The sequence below is a fragment of the Cokeromyces recurvatus genome (assembly GCF_025118155.1).
Source record: "Cokeromyces recurvatus strain NRRL 2243 chromosome Unknown BX663scaffold_19, whole genome shotgun sequence".
Lineage (NCBI taxonomy): Eukaryota > Fungi > Mucoromycota > Mucoromycetes > Mucorales > Mucoraceae > Cokeromyces > Cokeromyces recurvatus.
This window is the reverse complement of record NW_026251405.1, coordinates 381,443-403,003: the sequence shown is the minus strand read 5'-3', so window position 1 is coordinate 403,003 and position 21,561 is coordinate 381,443. Positions and strand designations below refer to the sequence as shown.

Here is a 21,561-nt window from a genome sequence, read left to right as displayed (position 1 = left end):
ACTACTACATTAAAGCTTTTTGTTGCAAATAAAAGAGTAGCAAGAGTAGCAAGTAGCTAAAGTATATATATATGAGAGAGAAAGAGAGAGTGAGAATCAGAGTCAGAGCCAGAGTGAATGAGCGGGACTGCGGAAATTTGACTATAAAAAAACCTAAAGTAATGAATATATTACACTAAAGTTTATTCATTGCTTATACTAAACTAAAATACATCTTTAAACAAGTACATTATCCTTTATGATATGAAAACAATCAAAATAAATATTATATTCGTTTACTTGATATGAAAACAGAGAGGAGTAGTCGTAGTTTAGCTTTATTCATTTTGTGGAATATAAAACAATAGTCTATTTTTTTTTTTTAGTGGAATTAATGTACTCAAGTTGATAGTTAATATAAAAGCTAACTTCATTCAATACATAGATAATGTTTAAATGTTTATATTTATAATTATATCCTAAGTGTAACATTTACTACTACTACTACTATTACTAGACTCTTTTTTTCTATTACTACTAATAATACTATTAAGAAAAAAAAAGGATGTGTAGAATTATTATTAATAATGGCAGTAATGATTTAACATTATTATTTTTGCATAATTATTATTCAAGATTTAACCCATTTTTTTCAGTCAGACAAGTAAGTACTTAATTTATACAAATTAGGGAAGTGAAACTTGGTAAATGCACATACATCATAAAATAAAAAAAAAAACTACTAATAACAACACATATTATTGATGATCGAGAAATTACAAAAACATGGCGGGAAAAAGTTTTTTCTTTTCTTTTCCTTTTATTATTATTATTGTATGACAACAATGAAGTTAAAGTTAAATATGATACTTTCTAAAAAATAAGTTTATATTGATTGCATCCATTTTGAATCTAATACTTGATCAGCAGTCCACCTAGTCTTTGGATCAAGATCTAACATGCCTGCTAAACAGTCAATTTCATAGTCTAAAAGAGTGGTTCCATCAAAGCTCTCCCAAAGATCGCATGATTTCGGTCCTAAATTAGCTCGTTGTTCAACATAAAGTCCAAAATCCTTATCTCCACTATCCTCTGCAGCAGAAGCTACAAAAGCGGGTGAACCTGAATAGTCAATCGATGTGACCTTGGGGGGTTGCCAAAAGGAGACAGAAAAAGGTAATTGTCGAAATCGAATACAGAAATAGGTAACGGCAGCACTCCAGATATCAACTGCACGACCATCATATCCATCTAATTTCGTTCGTAATTTCCAGATTTCAGGTGGCCAAAAGGGTTCTGAACCACACCAACCATAACATGCGTGGGGTTCCTTTTCAAAGCAAGTTTGAATTACATCTGCTACACCAAAATCTGCAATCTTTAATACACCCGATTTATCAAGTAAAAGGTTCTCGGGTTTAATATCTCGATGTACAATACCCATATGATGTAGATGTTGAAGTCCAAGCATTAATTGTTTCAAGAATGAAGCGGCTTCTTTTGCTGAGATTGGAACTGATGTTTGAGTTAAACGATTAAATAAATCACCTCCATCACACTAAATAAATAAATGTTTAAAACTAAATTTGCCTAATCTTTGTATATGCGTGTATATATATATATAATACGCATAGAAAAGAACTTACATATTCCATAATAGTACACCATCGATCATGTTCATCCACGACCAAGTCTATTGTCTCAACTATGTTTGGATGACCGCTTGCCGTCTTGCTGATGCAATATTCATTATGCATACGTTTAAGATATTCTTTTTCATCCTCTGATTTGCCTCGCTTCATAAATTCCTTTACAGCTAAAATTCGATTTGTAGGCGATGGTGATTGAATGAGATGGATAACAGCTGTAGAACCACAGCCTATATTCTTCTTTTTATTTGTTGTACCGAATGCTATTGCATTTGCTTCTTTACTAGGTTTTATATAATCACCATATTTCTCATTTAATTTGGGAACATTACTTGTAAAAGGTGGTATAGAATGTTGGTCTGCACCAGCATGATCATGTTGATAATGATGTGGATTAAAATGTTTTTTAGTCCAGTTAGCAGGATTAGCAATAAAGTCACCAAAAGAGCGACTCAATTTACTTTGTTTAGGATGCTCATGATTTGTTATATAATGATGATGACTATTAAATGAAGAAGGAATAGCTGTAGCTACAGTATTAGTAGTAGGAGTAGTAGTGGTAGTGGTAGTGGTAGTAGTAGTATCAGTATTAGTATTAGCAGTGTTATCATTATTATAACTATCATGTCTATCCGGAGTAAGAGGACTGTTGGTTGTATTTCTACTGGTACCTGCACTTGAAATGGATGCGTCATTACTAACGACTTCTGATATATCTTTTTGTTCTTGAGAGTTATTTACAAGATGTGTGTTTAAATTAACGTTAGATCTTAATGCATTATTATTAGAAAAGAGGAAACTAAATCGACTTGATCGTTTAGCTGGAATATCTTTTGTATGAAAATGGGATATAGGAGGATGTTGTGGAGATGGAAATTCAGGAAAATCTTCATGAATAGGCCCAGGTGAAATTGCTTTTAATGAATGCATATTTTATACTGATAATATATATGAAAGGAAAAGTAAACTAGACTGATTTTTTATTTTTTATTTTTTTTTTAAAAAAAAAAAAGAGAAAGAGAAAGAGAGAGTAAAGAAGGTGAAGAAGGAGTTTGTTTTATGCCCTAATTATTATACAATTTTGGAAAAAATAGTTTCACCATAAAAGGATATTTTATTTTATTTTTAAAGTGCTAAAGGATTACCCCAAGTTTTTTTTTTTTATTTTAATCCGATTTAATCTCATTGGCTCTTCTTAACGTCATTTTGTAATGACAACATATACATCTATGTATATACATATTTATATTAGACTATTCATTGCTCTGAAATATTTGAACAACACTATGCTTTTGTAAATGACGTCTAATAATCATACAGAAGCCCTAGCTATTATCATGTTGGCATTGTCTTTTTATATAGTTGTTTAATTACATAAAGAACACGTACTACGTACAGAAGAAATAGAGATACATGATGAATCCCATGTGCATTCTTCTATAGCATAGTATAGTATAAATTTGTTATATTCATTAATAAAGCTTAGTATTTTTATAGTTTACCTTTTACCAAAATAAAGAAGGAAAGATCTATTATCAATAATAGTTCATTTTAATTATTTACATTACTCTATTTGGACTAAATTCCAGTTGGAAACATGTCTTTTTTTTTTTCCTAACTCTAACACGGTCTTTGAAATTAGATCTACAACATACTCTAATTTGTGACGATTGATAAAGTTGAGTTAGCTTATTATCATATTTAGTAGAGATTGGAAGAATTATTTTCTAGTATGCTGTCCAGGCATTTAACAGCTCTTGAGTAACTTTTTATTACAATCTTCAATCATTCTTTCTCTTACCTCTTTATCATTAAATAGACTATTTCTGAGTTTCGTGCTTGTCTGAGTAGCCAATAAAATAACATTAATCTAAAAAAAAGAAAAAAAAATGCAGCTTCTATCTGCTATTTATATATTAAAGAGGAAGGGCTGTCAACCCCTTGGTTACTATTAATCGTCACTGTTGTTCAAAATTATTTGAGACTGTCTGTTGATCTTATTTTATGCTATGCTATGCTATGCTTATTCAAATAGTCCCATCTTGATCTTTAACATTTATTAGCTTATTACTGAATTTAATAAATCAAATCAAGTAAGATTATGCCAAAAGAATCCTTTTTTTTTTCTTTTTATATGCTTTTAGAATGTATTAACATTAACAAATTCATAACCGGGTATTAGTCTATGGTAAATATGGTAACAACTGGATTGTTAGTTATATATATAAAAAAAAAGGTGTATATCAACACAAACACTAATGGCACTAACTGTAGTGTGATTTACACCCTTAATCATATAATTTATCATTGCTACCTCCGTTTAATTATTGAATTTCAGCATACAATAACTATAAAGTTTATGTGTCATTCTGCTCAGTATTTGTTTTCAATATAGTTGATAAGTTTTACATCTTTCCTATTATTTTACTCATCTCTACTGATACTAACAAATTTAAATTAAAGGTGTTCCCCCTCCCCCTTACAGATCAATTTAGGATACTAAATATTGGGAAGAATTTTACTATTTGGAAACAAGATCTGATCATTTTATCGAATCCTGTTAATTCGATAGTGAAGAATAGTATTAACTTATACGTTAGTTAAGATGGTAAAACTATAGATTAAATTATTGTGTTTGTGTACTATTTGATATCGAGTCAGAAAAGTACTATTAGTATGGATTGGTAAGTAAAATAGTTTATTAATAATATTTAATTACTGAGGGAATTATGGTTAATAATAGCTCCACATAGATATTCGGGATTACAGTATTGCAATATATAACGAGTTTTGCAAGATCTTAGAAAACATGCCTATCAATATTATGAAATAGTGCATGTATGTATATATAATAAAAAAAAAGACAAAGTAAAAGTACGATCAACTATTAGAGAAAGTATAACTTTAGTGGAGGAGCCTAATATAGCATAATTAAAGTAAATTAAGAAGATCCTTAATACTTACTAATATGCTTAATAAATATTTTTGTAACAAATAGTAAGAAGAAAAACATCAAACGAATGAACTGAAATTATTGCTAGAAGAAACTAGGTTGAGAAGAAGAACTGTTCGAGAGATATTGTAATAATAACAGTTTAAAATCAGTTAATTTTCGAACGAAGTAACTACTAAAAAGATTCTCTTTTTTTATTTTTTTTATTTTTTTTTCACATCTATTGTCTTTCTTATCTTTCTTTTATCATACTAGAAATGAAGCATTTAATTAGAGACATGAAGAGGAATTATCAGATTATAGTGATATTAATATTAGTAACATCAATCATATTAAGCACTACTACATTTCTTTTTTAATAGCATCAACTCTACGAAAAAGAAAAGCATATCTAAATTAAACTTGATCTTATACTTCAAATACATCTACATGATAAAAAAAAATCTCATTTTTAAGTTGATTTGTTATCTCAGTTTATTTTGAGGTAAAATGATTAATAGATAATTTGCTAATATCAGATAAAAACACCATATCTTCAATCCAATATAATACCCGTTTTCTCAATTTTATTTAGTATAAGAATCATTACAGTTAGTAGACAATAAGAGAAAGATAAAGAGGAAAAAAAAAACTAACAGAAAAATTCGACTAAAGATATTCTTAGCTCAAATAATAAATATAAACAATTTATATAATAGTATCATGAGCAACAAGAAGGCTCAATTACTATTACTCTTATTATTTATGAATTCACCTAATTTTTTTTTTGTTAGATACAATCATTCTCTATATACTTCTTCTCCTTCCTATTTTGGTACACAAAGAAGAATGTAAAGAGAGAAAAGGTATACATGTATGTATATTGAACCTATTCGTCGAACGAATTTAATGATTTCCTCTGTAAAATATAATAAAATAAAAAATAAAAATAATGTTTGTTTATTTTATACATTTTAAAGTCAGCAAAATTATTTACATCCAGCAACGCAAAGATATTTGTAAGATTCAGTAAGGTCTTATTCTTCCTTTCTACTTTTGTATATCCATTTGGTAAGAAGAAAGCATCCATCCATCCATCCATCCATCCATCCATCCATCCATTTGTAAAACTAATACATATAATTAATTAATTTAGACATGAAGGACATTTACAAGCAAGACGAACTCACCATCCCTGAAGGTGTCAAGGTTTCCATCAAGTCCCGTCAAGTTACCGTTGAAGGTCCTCGTGGTGTTCTCACCAAGAACCTTCGTCACTTGAACATTGAAATCACCGTTGTTGGTCAAAAGGTCCGTTTCGTTGTTCACCACGGTCTTCGTAAGCACGTTGCCTGTATCCGTACCGTTCGTTCTTTGGTTAACAACATGATCATTGGTGTCACTAAGGGTTACCAATACAAGATGCGTTATGTTTATGCTCACTTTCCCATCAACGTTATCATTAGTGATGCCGGTGATGCTGTCGAGATCCGTAACTTCTTGGGTCAAAAGGTTGTCTTCAACGTCAAGATGCGTGAAGGTGTCAAGGTTGAATCCTCAAAGAGCCAAAAGGATGAACTTATCTTGACTGGTAACTCTCTTGAAAACGTCTCTCAATCTGCTGCTGATATTCAACAATCTTGTCTTGTCAAGAATAAGGATATTCGTAAATTCTTGGATGGTATTTACGTCTCTGAACGTGGTGTCCTTGAAGAATCTGCTTAAGTTTTTTTTTTCTCTCTTTTAAAGAAAAACTGTAGATTTTCTCTCTCCTTTTTTTTTTTTCTTCGGTCTTTCAGTGTTAGAAGTGGAGGAAGAGTAAAAAAAAAAAAGAAGGGGTGAATCTATGATTAATAAAGATACACACCTGTCTTTGGGAAGACGGCAGCAGCCTTCCCACCCATAATTTTTTTTTGTTGTTGTTTTTTTTTATACTAGTGTATTGTGTGAAAAAGAAAAGAATGGAATAGGGAAAAGTAATATATGATTAAGTGAATGAGTGTATTGAATTAGCAATAGCTTTATGTTTTAAATGAAACGTTATAACGAATTGTGTTTCCTTGGTTATTGATTTAAGTATATTATTGAATCATTAAAAGCAATGACAGTTATTACTCCTTGACAACGACGATGAAAAATGGTTACACACTGATAACCATGTTGTATCCTAGAAACTAATTCACATTAAGTCTGTTATAAATAAACTATTGATAATCAACTTTTTATACACACACACTGTTTTAAGTATAAGATACATTGACAACTTCTTTTATTCAATATAAAAGTATTGTTTTATATCATTCCAAAAAAAAAAGAAAAAAAAAGATATTATTATTATCATTATTAGAATTATTATTATAAATAGGTTGCAAGTGAATTCAAAAGAAAAAGAAAAAGTGACGGGAAAGAGAGGTAGGGGGGGATATAAATAGATATATATATGTGAGTGTTGTAAGTGTGTATATATTGTATTTATCGTTTTTTACCAAATTTAATACCAAAGATCTTTCTAGGATTATTATTAAGTACAGAGGAGTGTCTAGAGTCTCCGTCATAAAATGTACCATCATCATCTCGAACACTACGTGCATTTGACATAGGTGAAGGATATCCATTATCTCGAGAAGGAAGTGAAGGAGGTCTTGATACAAATGGACTTGATGTATTAGATCCGTTGAAATTTCTATTATTACTATACATGTAATCACTTTCATCTGGTTTAATGGCTAACATACTCGTCTGTGAATTAAGTGAGTGCATCATCTCTCTTTCAACTGTTTCAAAGGCTGATGTAAACGTAAATTTACGATCTCGAATATGTGCTTCAATTTTTATTTCTGTTTGACCAAAATACATTTTAATCGTCATAAATATGGGTTGACCCTTTTGTACATCTGGGAATTTAGGCATTTTAATTGGGAATCTTGCTACTTTAAAAACTTGAGGATGTGTAGTTAAGCGTGGAACAGGGCCATCTCCATCATATGCAAATAAGTCTAAATTTCAAAAAAAAAAATAGTTCAAATATATCTTTTAATATCTGTATACATCTATATATCCTCCTTCTCCTTTTCCTTCTTTTATATACATACCTGTATCTGTATCATTTGGATAAGCAATCATAAAATTCTTTGACACACAATAATCAACACTAATCGTTTGTCCCTTTTGAACATAAACACTAAATCTTTGCTTACAAAATAAACGATTATCATCGCCTTTAATACATTGTTCAGGAGGGTCATTTCGAGGATCAAAGACCATTCTAGTCTCAAGACCATATGTACGTCTAGATACACGTTCTGTAACCATATGTGGATTAAGTCCAAAATAGACTGCTCCACGAACAACAGCTAATTCTCCACGAGGTGGCACTCCAATAAAACCGACTCGGTTTTGAAATTCTGCTAAAACACGTCTATAAAGATAGGTTGACTGACCAAAGCCACCTACCAAAAAAATAGCATCTAATTTAATGGATGAGCGCTGTACTTGTTCCTCGATTAAATCAATGACTTGATTGATAACAGGTTCAAAAACACGTTGACGAAGTTCATGACAAGGAATATGAAGTGTACCATCTTCTATACCTGCATCAGGATCATCAGCACCTTCAATACCTAATGCAGCGGGTAAAGCAAGATATTGATCTTCATCTCCGTCAAATTCAGGCTACAAGGGATTATAGGGAGTAGTATTAGTATATAAGGAGAGAGAGAGAGAAAGAAAGAGAGAGAGAGAGTGGGGAGGGAAGGAAAGGAAAGGAAAGGAAAGGGAGAAAAAAAATCAGTTAAGGAGATAAAATAAATAATGATTTAAAAAGAAACTTACTTTAATTGTATCAATAAAAGTCTCCATCATAGACTCCATAGCTGTATCACTGATTTTACCATGATGATAAAATCTATCTTTCAAATATTCACGCATACGAATATCCAAGAAAGTCGAACCACAAGAATCACCTGAACCTTTTGTTACTTCCTTGAGGGCCCTTCGTTCACCTGAGTCATCTATTTCAAAGACAATAAGGTCAACCGTACCACCACCAGCATCGCAAATCAAGAACCGTTGACCATGACCCAAATTAAACTGGTCACATTTCTTTTCACAATAAAGAGCAGCAGCCTCAGGTTCACTAATCAGCATAAGTCTACTTGGATGATCCCAACGATTAATGATGTTTGCACGAATTGCAGCTTCTCTCATAGTTGCTTTAGCTTGATCACTCCACATGGCTGGTACAGTTAAACAATAACGAAATTTACTTTGATCATAATTATTAGCAAAACCACGTTGAAGATCTTTACAGACATGATTATGGAATGCTTCAAGATAATCAGTTATAGCTTCAAGTGCTGTAAGACCGTTTGGTAATGGAGGTAAGTTGAGATTTTCGTCTAATTGTAATTTAAATCGAGAAAGTAATTGGTCATTATTATTTCGTTTCATGGCAGTCTTTTTTGCATCTTGTCCCCAGGCAACAAGTTTAGTTGAGCCATTTCTATAAAGAGAAAGAGTAGGCGTTTTTGGATAAACATTTTGTTGCTTTGGCCTAATAATTTTTTCTTTTAATTATATATATACCTATGCATATACACACATATCTATATATATATATTTATACCATTTCGTTATATCAATAATTTCATCATTTCCATCTTTTGAAAAAGCATAACAGCAGCCAGAAAAGGTTGTTCCAAAATCTATAATAAATAAACATAAAAATAAATAAACTTTTAAAATACAAAGTCATCCTTATTATACCTATGCCAATAACATATGAATAATCATTTGGATCAAATGGTGGAGTATCCATTGACATATTCAAAGATTATAAAAAGACGTAAAGAGAAATTTTTTTTTAAGAAAAAAAAAAAAAAAAAGAACAAGAAAAAAAAAGGGAAAGAAAGATAAAAAGACTTAGTATTTGTTCAGGAGCAACACTACAGACGCCAGGTACAATTTTAGTATTTTCTTTTTTCCTTAATTTTTTATTCGCTGACTTCTAATTTTTCGTCATTATTTTTGTTTTATAATTTCTATTTTTAAAACAAATACTGCTGCCAAGCAGAATAGTCATTCACATGCTTCTTCTTCACTCTTTTCTTTTCAAAAAAAAAAAAAAATAAGCAAAAATAGATTTCTTTATATTAGACTTTATTAAACAAGAAGACAATCTTAGGCGAGAAATTAGTTGTTTAAAAGTAGCGGAACATCAAAAAAAAAATACTCCAAATCTATCATATAAATCAATTATATAAAAAAAGAAAAAAAAACGTTTTCAAATTCAGAATATAAATTTTACATATAATTAAGGAGAACTGCTGCAAACAGTATATCATTAAAGAAAATGAGCATATTTACATTTTTTATAGTTATATTTTTAACACTTTATCAGCTGTCATCTAAAAGAAATGACTTCTCTTAAGTTGTCTTCTTTTCTATTCATTTGGAGGTTTTAATTTAGCTTGTGTAATATGAACACTAAATAGGATCGTCATTTAAGAGTACAAAAATCAAAAAAAAATTCGAAAGCCGGCCTCACATAGTCCCTCATTGTTGTTTACAGAACTAACTATTGGTTTTGACAAATCAAAGAATTTACTAGGAATTACTTTAACAATAATATTATCTGTTAGTTTTGAGCCTAAATGTGGCTTACTCATCTTCTAATAATATAATTCCATTTCTTTTTTTTTTAATACACTTGGCTCAATTATTTAGAGTATTACTTGACAGACTATTGTTTGAATGGATGAAAAATAAGCAAATTTCCTTCTAATAAATAGATATAGTACGTATTTTTTTAATAATTATTCATATCTCGCAAACTATAAGAATAATGAAAGGGGAAGGCATTATTATAGATGACTAAAATTCATTAAAATGTTCTAAGCCCTTACAATTGTTAAATTATATTATATATAGTTTATTCTATAATTATTAAAAAAAAAAAGGCTATTTTAATATGACATACCCCTTAGACCATTAAAGAACAAGTATAGTAAATTTCTTTGATTTAAATAGTAAAACTTATATACATGTACACATGCATACAGTTATGTACACCTTTTGCCAAAATGATGTCACAAGAAAAAAAAATTAAAGTGTCGCATACATATACATTGCTTATGGTTCTAATTGGCGTATTTATAAAATTCAATAAACAGTTTAATAAATACCAATCAGCGCATTAAAAATTTCCAATTAGCAGATTTGCAAAGAACCAAATAGCAGTTTTTTTTCTAGTCAATTCGCGTTTTTTTTTTTTTTTTTTTTTTTTTTTTTTTTTTTTTTTTCAGCATGAGCAATAAACTTCACTATTTTATGGAAGATGGCCGGGGGGGTTTTTTTTCTGAGCAGACACTTATATTTATTTTTGATCATCTCCTTGGATTACTTTGTAATACGTGTGGGAGGGGAGGGGAACCTTTGTTTTTGACACAAGAGTCACTTGTCATTGTTGTCCGCTCTTTTTTTTTCCTATACAGTAACAAAACATACCGACATAAAACTAACTAAAACAACGCATTGATTCTAAAGTAATAGTAATTTCATTAGTGTATTCTTGTTATTGTCTTGTATTCATAGAGTCAAGTAGTAGATACACAAAGTATTTAATAAAAGTAGCGCTTGTATGACAAGACAAAAAAAAAATTTTTTTTCTTTCCAATTTGTTTGCAGACATTAAACTGAGCATAGATGGACAAAGCCATGTTTGACAAGTGCTTCAACAAAGAAAAGTCATAAAATGTATGAAGAGGGTCTTAACATTACCTGTATTTGAGCAATATTCTGCCCTTGTTGATTTTATTTAAATAAAAGTGATCGAAATCCAAGACCAAGCTCTAAGCCTTTACTTGAAAGCGACTTTATAATAAAAGACTTGATACAATTACAATTTATATAATCAAAATATAAAGCTTAAAGACTAAATAAATTAGTGTGAGTAGGTTTATACATAAACTTGAGTTTAAGATATCCGTATTCCTGAGAAAGAAGAATGCCATAGAATAACAACAAAAAAGCTAGCAATCGCAAACACCTATATAATAAACTAGAGTTTAAAAGAATAGATGTTTTATAAATCTAGGTGACAGCATTCCCTCACTTAAGCAGGAATGCTACTCCCAGACTATAATAAATTATGCTCCCCCCTGAGTTGTCCGGGCAAAAATGAGATATCTGTGCAGTAAGTGGCCAACAAAACACGGCCATGATTTACAACTAAACACATGCGAGAGGTCTATCATATTTCAAGATTTATAAAACAAAAAAATCAAGTTGTATTTATTTTCATGTTTTTTTTTTTTTTTTTTTTTTTTTTTTTACGTATAAATTATAAAGACTCGTAAAAAATAAGAAAAATAATGGGATAGTAAAGCCTATTCTGTATAAAAAGTAGTAGCAGTAGCTGTTGTATGAATAGTATGTTAACATAAAGTATACAAGCTTATTTTTATTTGTTTATGGATAATATAGATTTATTCATTTATAATTGATAATAGTAAAAAAGAGGATAATGAACCAATTAGCCAGTAGCTTCATTATGTAATAAAAGGCTACTATTTCCAGAAGCAACCCATCGTAGAGGTTGATTGCACTATATGCTTCCTTTTACAATCTTATTTAAAGAGAGACGTGAAAAGTCCAAATGAAATGTACTCTCAGAGATTGAATATTTACAGTGACCAGTATCTTCAGAACTTCACTAATTTAACAGTATATGTTCTGTTTGCCTTTGTTACGCTTTATAAAGAGTGTATAGCTTCCCCCCTTTTTTTTTCTTTATTTAAACGGAGCTTTTTCCTCTACTGCTGCTGCTGCTTTTATAAATTCTGTCGATCTATTGACTTTATTATAATTGAGTCAAGCTATTGTTCTATCGGGTCTTTATAAAGCCTACATTACTACATAATATATTACAAGTGAAAAAAAAAAGATATTACTTTCTTTTAGTAAAAAAAAAAAAAAAATAGTAGATTATTAACTTGAAGACAACTTGTTTGTATATAAAACTAATCATATAATAAGCTTGAATCTAGCATATGCCTAATGACAACGACTCTATTATACTCTGTATATTAACATAGGGTGTAGTGACTTTGATTATTAATCTACGAAATCGTTGTATATAAAGATGTAGATAAATATACACTTGCACTACATTGCATATATTCCATAAGAAAAAAAAATTTTTTTCATGCAGGAAAATAAAGCCTTTTTTCTTCTGTGTCATTTTAAAACAAGTTTATTATTCTTTTCTTATTCAATTTTATTATTACAGGTTCTTTTGCACTCATTTATTATTAATTTGCAGTAGCCTTAGTTGTTATTGCAGTATTAGACTTTGTATTAAATAATTGTTCTACTAAATCAGTTGGAGAGGGATCATCTGTATTATTAAAAGGTGATACTTGCCGACAATAATGTGGCTACATTATACGTTAAAAAAAAATTTATGCATTTTATTTTATTTTATTTCCATTTTATTTTCATTTTATTTTCATTTATTTTCTATTTGTCTTACCAGTGAAATAGCAGATTGTGACTTCTTTATATTCAACAATGAATTGCTGTTATTTTCGTTATTTGTGTTATTTCCAAAACTACATGATGAATCTAATAATAAAATCGATAACAATAATCAATAAAAAAAAAAAAGACAGCTTAAATAAACATTACGTAATGATCTTTCATCAGCTAATAAAGATCTTGCTTGTTGCTGTCGTTCAGTAATCATAGAAGGAATGTCTGTGAATATTTGCTGTTTCTTCAAAGGAGGTCTAAAGAGGGAAGAAGTTAAAGCGTTTTGGTTATTGCTATAGAATGAAATGAAATGTAATGTAATAAAGAAGTTACATTTCATATTCAGTTAATGTATTTGATATCTGATCTACTTTAATAGACAACTATAAAATAGAGTGTGATGTTAGATAGAATAAGCTTTCTTTAAATCTTCTTTATATTACCTTTATAGTTGAATTAAATTTACAATGGTCTAATAAATATCTTCTAGTAATTAATCCAGAGCCTGCATACTCTGATAAATTTATTGTCAAATTTCCAATAGATATCGTATCTTTACTTCCGCCTAATTCTTGATATATTTCTAATTTTAGTTCACAGGGTCCCAAAATACGCTGCTTTGTAATGACTAAATGAGCTATTGTACTAATCGGATGACCCCAAAATATACAATGATCTCTAATAGGTGCTCTACAAAAAAAATACATTAGTCTGCCTCAATGAATGACATTGTATTATTATTATTATTATTATTATTATTATTATTATTAGTTACCTCACTGTAGAGCCATTACTATGTACTGTATTTTTTATTCTCCATTTAACATAATAAAGGCCACTTACTAAAGGAACATTAGTTAAATCTTGAATAAGAATGGTTAATTCGAAATCTATTTTTCGATTTTTAGATATAAATAATCTAGAGAAAGACATATAAAATGAAGATAAATAAATAAATAAATGAATAAATAAATGAATGAATAAATAAATAATAAAGAGCCTTATTTATTTCTTTCCTTCTTCCCAGCCAGCAAATTAAACGACGGTTGAAATTACAGACAAAAATTACCATTTATGGCAAATATAAATCCCCAATTTTATGTGTGTCAAATAAAAGTAGTGTATATATTATGTAAACACTATTTAATTTAAAGTTACTTATTCTTCCCTTTTTCTTTTAAATACATATTTATTTTTTATTTTATTTTATTTTACTTGGACAAACAAAAATTAGTAGCATTCATTTTATATTATGTCTACTGCTACTGCTACTACTACTGCTACTACTACTGCTACTACGACTACTACCACTACTACTACAGCAACAACATTAACAACAACTACACTATCTTCTTCTTCTTCTGCACTTCATAAGTCTATCTTATCGTCAAGTAGGAAAACAGTAAAACATTTTTTTAGTCAACTTTATCAATATGTCGATTTGATAATACGTTTTTTATTGTTCTTTTTACCAAGGCAACAACAAAAGATAACTAACAACAAGATACCCTTACAAACACAATATTATAAAAACAAGACACTTATATTAGACTTGGATGAAACATTAGTCCATTCAGTTCGTTTAGGCTCAGAAACTTCTTCTCTTCACAATAAAGTGAGTCCAACTATTAAACGAAAGCATATTGAAGTTCTTTGCTCAAATCATGATAACAAACAACTTTCGATAATTTATGAAGTTTATAAACGACCTCATGTGGATTTCTTTTTAAAGACAGTAAATAATAAAATTGAACATTTATAGAATAGGATTGCTTATGTAATACATAAATATGAATACATATTTGTATATGTATAAATATAGATTAGTCAATGGTATCGAGTTGTTATTTACACAGCTTCAATGGCAGAATATGCTGACCCTGTGATAGACTGGCTTGATCAAGATAATTTAATTTCACAACGACTCTTTCGACAAGTAAATGATTCCATACACATTATGTGTTACTCACTCACTTACTTACTTTATATAATAGTCATGCATACTTCAAAATGGCAACTTTTTAAAGGATATTACATTAGCAGAAAAGGATCTATGTAAAGTATGTCTTGTAGATAATAGTCCTATTTCATTTGATTTGTACAAAGGTAAAGAAAAAAAAACACACACACACACACACAAAAAAGGGGTGAAGAAGTGACAGTTTTTGGGGAAGAAAAAAGAAATAAATAACTAATAGATTAAACTTGGGTTTTATTAGAAAATGGTATTATTTTACCCACATGGATATCAAATCCTAATGACGAAAGCTTATTGGACCTTTTACCTTTATTGGATGCACTTCGATTTGCTGCTGATGTTAGAAGCATCTTACGATTGCAGCGTAATAATAAAAAATAATAGTTTATCAAAATATAGATTTTTTTTTTTTTTTTTTTTTTTTTTTTTTTTTTTTTTTTTTTTTTTTACAAAACATAAGCTGCAGATGCTAAGTTTACCTTTATTTTAAAAAGAGATTTATTCATTTAGACCCATTTACATTATATAGACATGGGCAATATTGTTGAATAAAGTAAAGAATTTTCTAATCAGATAAAATCTTATATTTCTAAACATGCTTTAATTTGAACCTCTGCAAAGGAACCAAACAAACAAACAAACAAAAGGCTTGTTTGGAGTTCATCTTTCTTGCTATAAATCCACTTTATATTTTATATATCAACTACTTTCAAGCCTCTCTAATTTATTATCTCGTTTTATCAACATGTTTACATCAACCATCCATGTAAGTTATAATTGATTCAATCATTCATTCATAACGATTAGATGCATTGTAGTCTACAAAATAAAAGAATTGATATATTACATCGTCCCAAAAATAAAAAAAAGAAAAGAAAAGAAAGAAGAAGCTTATTATCTGTAGTTTATATTTGAACAATGATTTAGTTCAATATGGATGAATTAAAGTTCAGATGATTTATCATTTGAATTGCTACTCCCTTTCTTCTTACACACACACCTCTTTATTTCTATCTCCGCATAATAATAATAATAATAATAATAATAATAATAACAAAGGACTATTTCTTATCTTTGCTTATAATAATCTCCACCATGGCCAATCGAGCAGTTAGTTCAACTATTAAAAAGGTTAGCAAAGCACTTGATTGTTTGGCTTATATATATGTATATATATATATTTATTTATTTAATATATGCAAAATACATTATTGATTAGAGTTTATTAAATGCACGACCCTTACTTATGGCAAATAGAAGGACCCCCGCACAATTATATGGCTTGGTAAATAATCATCTAATAATGACTCGAATTATTGACTTGTATAAAACTATCCTTTTTATTTATATATATCTTCTTCCTTTCTACGTCTACACATAGAAATCGACTAGTTTATTATGCTTCTCACGATACAACTCGACTCTAACTGCTGAACCAAAAAAACCAAAGTATTCTGAAACTACAAAAAAGATTGTATATGGATTAGCTAAACTTATGGGATATTATTCAGTCGAATCTACAGCTATTAAAGCGAGTCATAATCTTTATAATGTTTGTTCAAAACAATTTGATTTAAATAAGGACTTTTATACCAAAAGTAAAATTAAATGAAAACTTGTATTATACCCACATACATTAATATCATGTAAAAAAAAAAAATAGAATGTAGTTTGCCAGATAATTTTCAATCATGGTTTTCAGTAACTCAATTACATGTATGGATGTTAATGGTTCATTTACGTGCAGAAGGACAAGGCAAATTATACATTCAAGAGCTTGTCAATCGATTCTTTGAAGATGCAGAAGATCGTATTCGACAACATGGTATTACACAACAGAGAGTGATTAATAGTTATATAAAAGATTTGTTAGCACAGTTCCATGGTGGTGTAGTAGCTTATGACGAAGGAATGTGTAAGGATGATCCAGTCTTGGCAGCTGCTTTATGGAGGTAATGAATAAGATGAAAGAAGAAAAGAAAAGAAAAGAAAAAAAAAAAAGAAAAAAAAAGAAAGGCTCTAAAGAATGTATTCATTTTCATAATTTAGAAATTTATTCGCAATTTCATCCAACAATGCAGCTGATTTAGCACTTGTTGTACAATACATTAGACGCGAATTACAAGCATTGGAGAAATATGGTGGTGAAAATCTTAATGCAGGCATTGTACAATTTGATAAACCTGAGCTTACTTTTGTATAATAATTATTAGAAATTAAAATTTCTTTGTATAATAATAAAGTAACAAATTATATTTTTCTTTTTATTTTAATAACAATAACAAAAAGTTATTAAGATGCGATATAAGCATTTTAGATATCCTTCTTGAGAGTACCCATGAATTGATGCTTCTCGGCAGCAGTTTGGAAACGACCATGACCAAACTTGGAAGAAGTATCGATGAACTTGAGGGAAACCTTTTCCAAAGCAGAACGCTTGGTGTGGACAGTGAGGGACTTACGAAGAGTGATAACACGCTTCTTGGAACCAGCACAACAACCCTTGATCATAACGAAATCTTCGTTAACGATACCGTAGTGAGGGAAACCACCCATAGGAGTAATAGGCTTTTCAGTCAAGTCGTAATCAGTAGTACCAGACTTGGCATCAGCACCATGAGCAATACGGTAAATCTTCTTGTTGATTTCAGTACGGCGATGGTAACCACGTTGACCAGCACGAGCAACAGAGTACATGACTCTGCTAGGATGCCAGGCACCAATACAGGCAACCTTACGAAGACCACGGTGAGTCTTACGAGGCAACTTCTTGGTACCCCAACGGTGAGTGACACCTTCGAAACCATGACCCTTGGTGGTGGCGATGATATCAATCATTTCATCTTGTTCGAAGACAGAGCCAACAGTGACTTCCTTTTCAAAGTGTTCACGAGCCCATTCAACCTTATCGGCAATAGAACCACCGTTCAATTGAATTTCCATGATGTGAGCCTTGCGTTGATGAAGCTTGGCCTTGGAGATTTGGGTGTGAGCAATGACACGGACAACGGAACAGTATTTCTTGATACGTTCGAGTTCACGGGCAATATCCTTAGCACCTTCAGCATACTTTTGAGCATACTTGGTGAAGGCCTTCTTCTTGGAACGATACCAGTTCTTGTAGAAGCGACGCTTGGCTTCTTCAGAAAGATGTTCAGCCCAGACGGTGGTCAAAGAGCGGAGACCACGAGGAGTTTCGACGTAACCAACAACACCGACAACAACCATAGCAGGAGCTTCGATGACAGTAACAGCTTCGACGATTTCCTTCTTGTGCATCTCTGTCATTATAAATTATAATATTAGATTCATTTTTTTTCTTTAGTTGTTTCCATATTATTATTTCATTCAACTTACTGGAACCAGGACGTTCAAGATCACGAACAATGTGGGTCATACCGGCCTTGTAACCCATGAAGGCAGTCAAGTGAACAGGCTTGCTAGCATCATCCTTGGGGTAAGCCTTAACGCGACCGCGGTGAGATCTGGTTCTCTTACGGGGACCAAAACCCAAGTGACCGTGACGGGGAGCCTCGAACTTTCTATTAGTAGGTTAAATAAATAAATAAAAAAGTAATGATTAATGTCAAATTCGATTTATAATTGTTTCAATTGATAGCTGAAATGGTTCGTCTTTTATATAAATCACATAATGTCCGTATTGAATGAAATTGAACATTTGTTTAAATTATAATTATACTCAGAAAATTATAATTTCAAGAAAGTTGACATTTCGAAAGTGGAATTTAATGATTGAGTACTAACCTGTGAGACTTTAATAAAAGAAAAATAAGTATAAACGAATATAGTCATTGATGGATTATTACTTGATAACTTACCATATTTAATTACACCAAGTATAAAAAGATGATGATTTAAAAAGAAGAGAAGGATCTCAACTAATTATCATATTCAATACTCTATCCTTCGCCCTTCATTTTTTTTTTTTTGTTTCGACATCTATTCAGTAAAATGGATGGACCTATTTGTCCGAGCCGGATTAGAAATATTAAATATTTAAATTCAAGTTGCGAAAAAAAAGAGTATAATATGATTTGCTACAAGGAAAGACAGCATTCGAATTCTACTAACGGCTCCTTATTTGTTATGGTTCAGAAGTCTGGTATCTTTTATATTAGAGTATGGATAACACTAAAAGGTCTAGGATAGTCATTTGAATATAATAATGGAGCAAAGACTAAACACATACAACAACAAAAAACAAGTTCAGTCAAGATAAATATATGAAAACGTTTATTTATCAAAAGTCTATATAATGAAGGCCACCAAATATTGAAGACAATTCATTAGCATAGCATAGAAAGATAGACGTCTGGTTATAAATAAAAGTAGTATAATTATTCATCAGACTAGTAAAATTAGGTGTCATATTACTACGATGAGTTGACAATTTTCCAAGATAGGGCCAATGTTAGCGGCCTTTTAAATTTAACAAGGAGGAGAATGATTCCTGTTTTATTGGAGGAAAAAAAAAAGCAATAAATAGAGGAATGGATTATTCTTTATGACATTTTAACCTTTATTTATTGCTTTTATACATATTATGTTATAACTAACCATTTGGTTAGAAGACATGACATATAAAATGTCTATAACATAATGGATGGATGAATGGATGAATGGATGGATAGATATGTAAGTATTTCTTCTTCTTTTTATGTGTTCATATAATATGATGAATTACAAGAAAATTTTTACCTTATCTACATTGCCTGAATGATTGATGTAAAAAACTTGATACTGATTCTATGATGAACACATGTAATATTGTTTAATATAACGAAGAACTAACGTAATTTATTATTATTAGGTGTAAATATGTAAGTTTTTATTTTATCTATACTCTACTGTTTTAAATAAAAAAATTTTTTTTGACATCAAATTACAAAAATGTCTCTATTTAATACATGTGCTATTTGTAATAGATAACATCATAACCTTTGATTTAAAAAATATACACATTGTATTTAATGAATGCAAATATTGCATTTTAAACCTAATTTTGACAGGTCTCAGGTTCCTTATTAATATAAGCTTAGAATTTATTTTCTACAAGATAAATATTTATATAAACTATAGCCTAAAACAGCTTTGTGTACACAAGACAATTGTCCTTGATTTATTATCACACTAGTTCACTCTAATTGCACTCTTTTTTCAGATGTTATTTTATCATTTAATTGCTATAACACTTTTCTTTGACAATAGTTGTTATGATTAATGCAATAGCTATTTTTCGTAGTAAATTCCATTAAGCATTTTACTTGAACAATCTATAGCATCTTTTATAATAGCATGTAGGCAATTAACAATTAAATTGACAAAATACTTTTTATGAATCTCCTGTAACATACTTTTTTTTTGTTGTTGAATATACTTACAATTAGTATCAAGATCAGAACTATATTTTAACTAATGACAATTAATTATTCCTTCCCTCCCCATTCTAATGTCTCATTAAAAGATGTGTTATTTTGGCTATTTTTATAAAACAGCTTATTAAGCATCATTTAGTTCAGTTTGAACATAATAAAGCTGAAAAGATTAGTTGCTAAAAAAAAAGTCGAAGTAGACTTTTGAAGCTGCTATATAGATTTTTATAAAAAGCATTATTCGGCTTTTATCAAACTTAAAAAAAAATGCCATTTATTCCTGAAAAAAAAAAAAAAAAAAAAAAAAAAAAAAAAAAGAAAAAAACTTGTCAATTAACATCATGAGCACTGTATTTACAAACAACTTTTTTATTCAAAAAAAAAAAAAGTTGTATATGCATGTTTATATATTTATATATACGAACTGAAGAATGAAGAGTTGCTTATTTCTTTTTTTTTTTAAGATTATTGCTCTCCAGGTCTTTTAGCATTGCAAGCAACAATCTTAACTTTATCAGCAGAAATAGTTTCTTGATCAAATTTAAAATTAGGATTCTCTATAATAAATGTCCATACTTCATCACAAAAACGATATGTATGTAAATGTCCCTTTTTTTTTTAAAAAAAAAAAAGAAAAAAAAATACATGTTAAAAAATCATATAAATGTAAGCATAATAAAAATCCGTGTTCTCACAAAAGTGATTAACTTTCAAAAAGATTGCATATAATACCTTAATGTTTGCTTTATTTCTTACAAGTTGTGAAAGTGCTTCTGAAATGCTTCTGTCAAAAGTCATTAAAACACGCATAGCCAATTGAGGATTAATATGTCCGCTTTGGATCAATTCATCCAAAGAATCGGTTAAAGCCATACCGATGCTAATAATTATGTAAATTAATTAATATATATAAAAAAAAACATGGATTTTTTTCAGTTTAATTTATTATTTCTTTATAATTTTTTAACACGAAAAAAAATGCAAATATAATACTAGTTCTAATGTAGTTTGAACTTACCTAGAACGACGGTATAACTCATAGAATTGAGTGCTAGACATGGTTAAAAGAAGCTTGAATGTTAAAAACTCTCTCCCTGTATT

At 29.6% G+C, this 21,561-nt stretch overlaps 8 protein-coding genes across 8 annotated transcripts; 3 read left to right on the top strand and 5 right to left on the bottom strand.

The window, feature by feature from the left end:
- Positions 1-491: 491 nt before the first annotated feature.
- BX663DRAFT_515339 (kinase-like domain-containing protein) lies at positions 492-2,683 on the bottom strand. Its single transcript, XM_051528424.1, has 2 exons — positions 1,626-2,683; positions 492-1,537 (listed from the first exon to the last, which is right to left on the bottom strand). The coding sequence occupies exons 1-2, from the start codon at positions 2,556-2,558 to the stop codon at positions 866-868; spliced, it is 1,605 nt and encodes a 534-aa protein (XP_051381218.1). The 5' UTR covers positions 2,559-2,683; the 3' UTR covers positions 492-865.
- A 2,753-nt stretch (positions 2,684-5,436) lies between these two features.
- BX663DRAFT_544384 (ribosomal protein L6, alpha-beta domain-containing protein) lies at positions 5,437-6,464 on the top strand (the record flags this gene model as incomplete). The annotated part of the gene is made up of 3 exons (XM_051530889.1): positions 5,437-5,481; positions 5,541-5,631; positions 5,717-6,464. 3 exons carry the CDS (start codon positions 5,437-5,439, stop codon positions 6,283-6,285), a joined length of 705 nt encoding a protein of 234 aa, XP_051381217.1. The 3' UTR covers positions 6,286-6,464.
- Positions 6,465-6,819: 355 nt separating this feature from the next.
- BX663DRAFT_457405 (uncharacterized protein) lies at positions 6,820-9,438 on the bottom strand. Its single transcript, XM_051523882.1, has 5 exons — positions 9,325-9,438; positions 9,185-9,263; positions 8,392-9,112; positions 7,653-8,232; positions 6,820-7,556 (listed from the first exon to the last, which is right to left on the bottom strand). Exons 1-5 carry the CDS (start codon positions 9,380-9,382, stop codon positions 7,033-7,035), a joined length of 1,962 nt encoding a protein of 653 aa, XP_051381216.1. The 5' UTR covers positions 9,383-9,438; the 3' UTR covers positions 6,820-7,032.
- A 3,356-nt stretch (positions 9,439-12,794) lies between these two features.
- On the bottom strand, positions 12,795-14,059 carry BX663DRAFT_515327 (N-terminal C2 in EEIG1 and EHBP1 proteins-domain-containing protein). The gene is made up of 5 exons (XM_051528423.1): positions 13,865-14,059; positions 13,533-13,779; positions 13,423-13,472; positions 13,246-13,346; positions 12,795-13,182 (listed from the first exon to the last, which is right to left on the bottom strand). Exons 1-5 carry the CDS (start codon positions 14,020-14,022, stop codon positions 13,067-13,069), a joined length of 672 nt encoding a protein of 223 aa, XP_051381215.1. The 5' UTR covers positions 14,023-14,059; the 3' UTR covers positions 12,795-13,066.
- Positions 14,060-14,638: 579 nt separating this feature from the next.
- BX663DRAFT_410168 (NLI interacting factor) lies at positions 14,639-15,430 on the top strand (the record flags this gene model as incomplete). The annotated part of the gene is made up of 4 exons (XM_051522282.1): positions 14,639-14,824; positions 14,912-15,025; positions 15,084-15,195; positions 15,309-15,430. Coding segments are annotated over 4 exons (534 nt in total), but the record flags the coding sequence as incomplete, so codon positions are not given.
- Positions 15,431-16,164: 734 nt separating this feature from the next.
- BX663DRAFT_116589 (ubiquinol-cytochrome C chaperone-domain-containing protein) lies at positions 16,165-17,218 on the top strand. Its single transcript, XM_051521507.1, has 4 exons — positions 16,165-16,202; positions 16,287-16,352; positions 16,449-16,665; positions 16,731-17,218. The coding sequence occupies exons 2-4, from the start codon at positions 16,314-16,316 to the stop codon at positions 17,021-17,023; spliced, it is 549 nt and encodes a 182-aa protein (XP_051381213.1). The 5' UTR covers positions 16,165-16,202; positions 16,287-16,313; the 3' UTR covers positions 17,024-17,218.
- Positions 17,219-17,380: 162 nt separating this feature from the next.
- BX663DRAFT_487804 (60S ribosomal protein L3) lies at positions 17,381-18,909 on the bottom strand (the record flags this gene model as incomplete). The annotated part of the gene is made up of 4 exons (XM_051524777.1): positions 17,381-18,348; positions 18,425-18,609; positions 18,833-18,840; positions 18,907-18,909. The coding sequence occupies 4 exons, from the start codon at positions 18,907-18,909 to the stop codon at positions 17,381-17,383; spliced, it is 1,164 nt and encodes a 387-aa protein (XP_051381212.1).
- A 1,903-nt stretch (positions 18,910-20,812) lies between these two features.
- Positions 20,813-21,519, bottom strand: BX663DRAFT_457395 (transcription initiation factor IIA, gamma subunit-domain-containing protein; the record flags this gene model as incomplete). The annotated part of the gene is made up of 3 exons (XM_051523881.1): positions 20,813-21,069; positions 21,193-21,340; positions 21,479-21,519. The coding sequence occupies 3 exons, from the start codon at positions 21,517-21,519 to the stop codon at positions 20,926-20,928; spliced, it is 333 nt and encodes a 110-aa protein (XP_051381211.1). The 3' UTR covers positions 20,813-20,925.
- Positions 21,520-21,561: the final 42 nt, after the last annotated feature.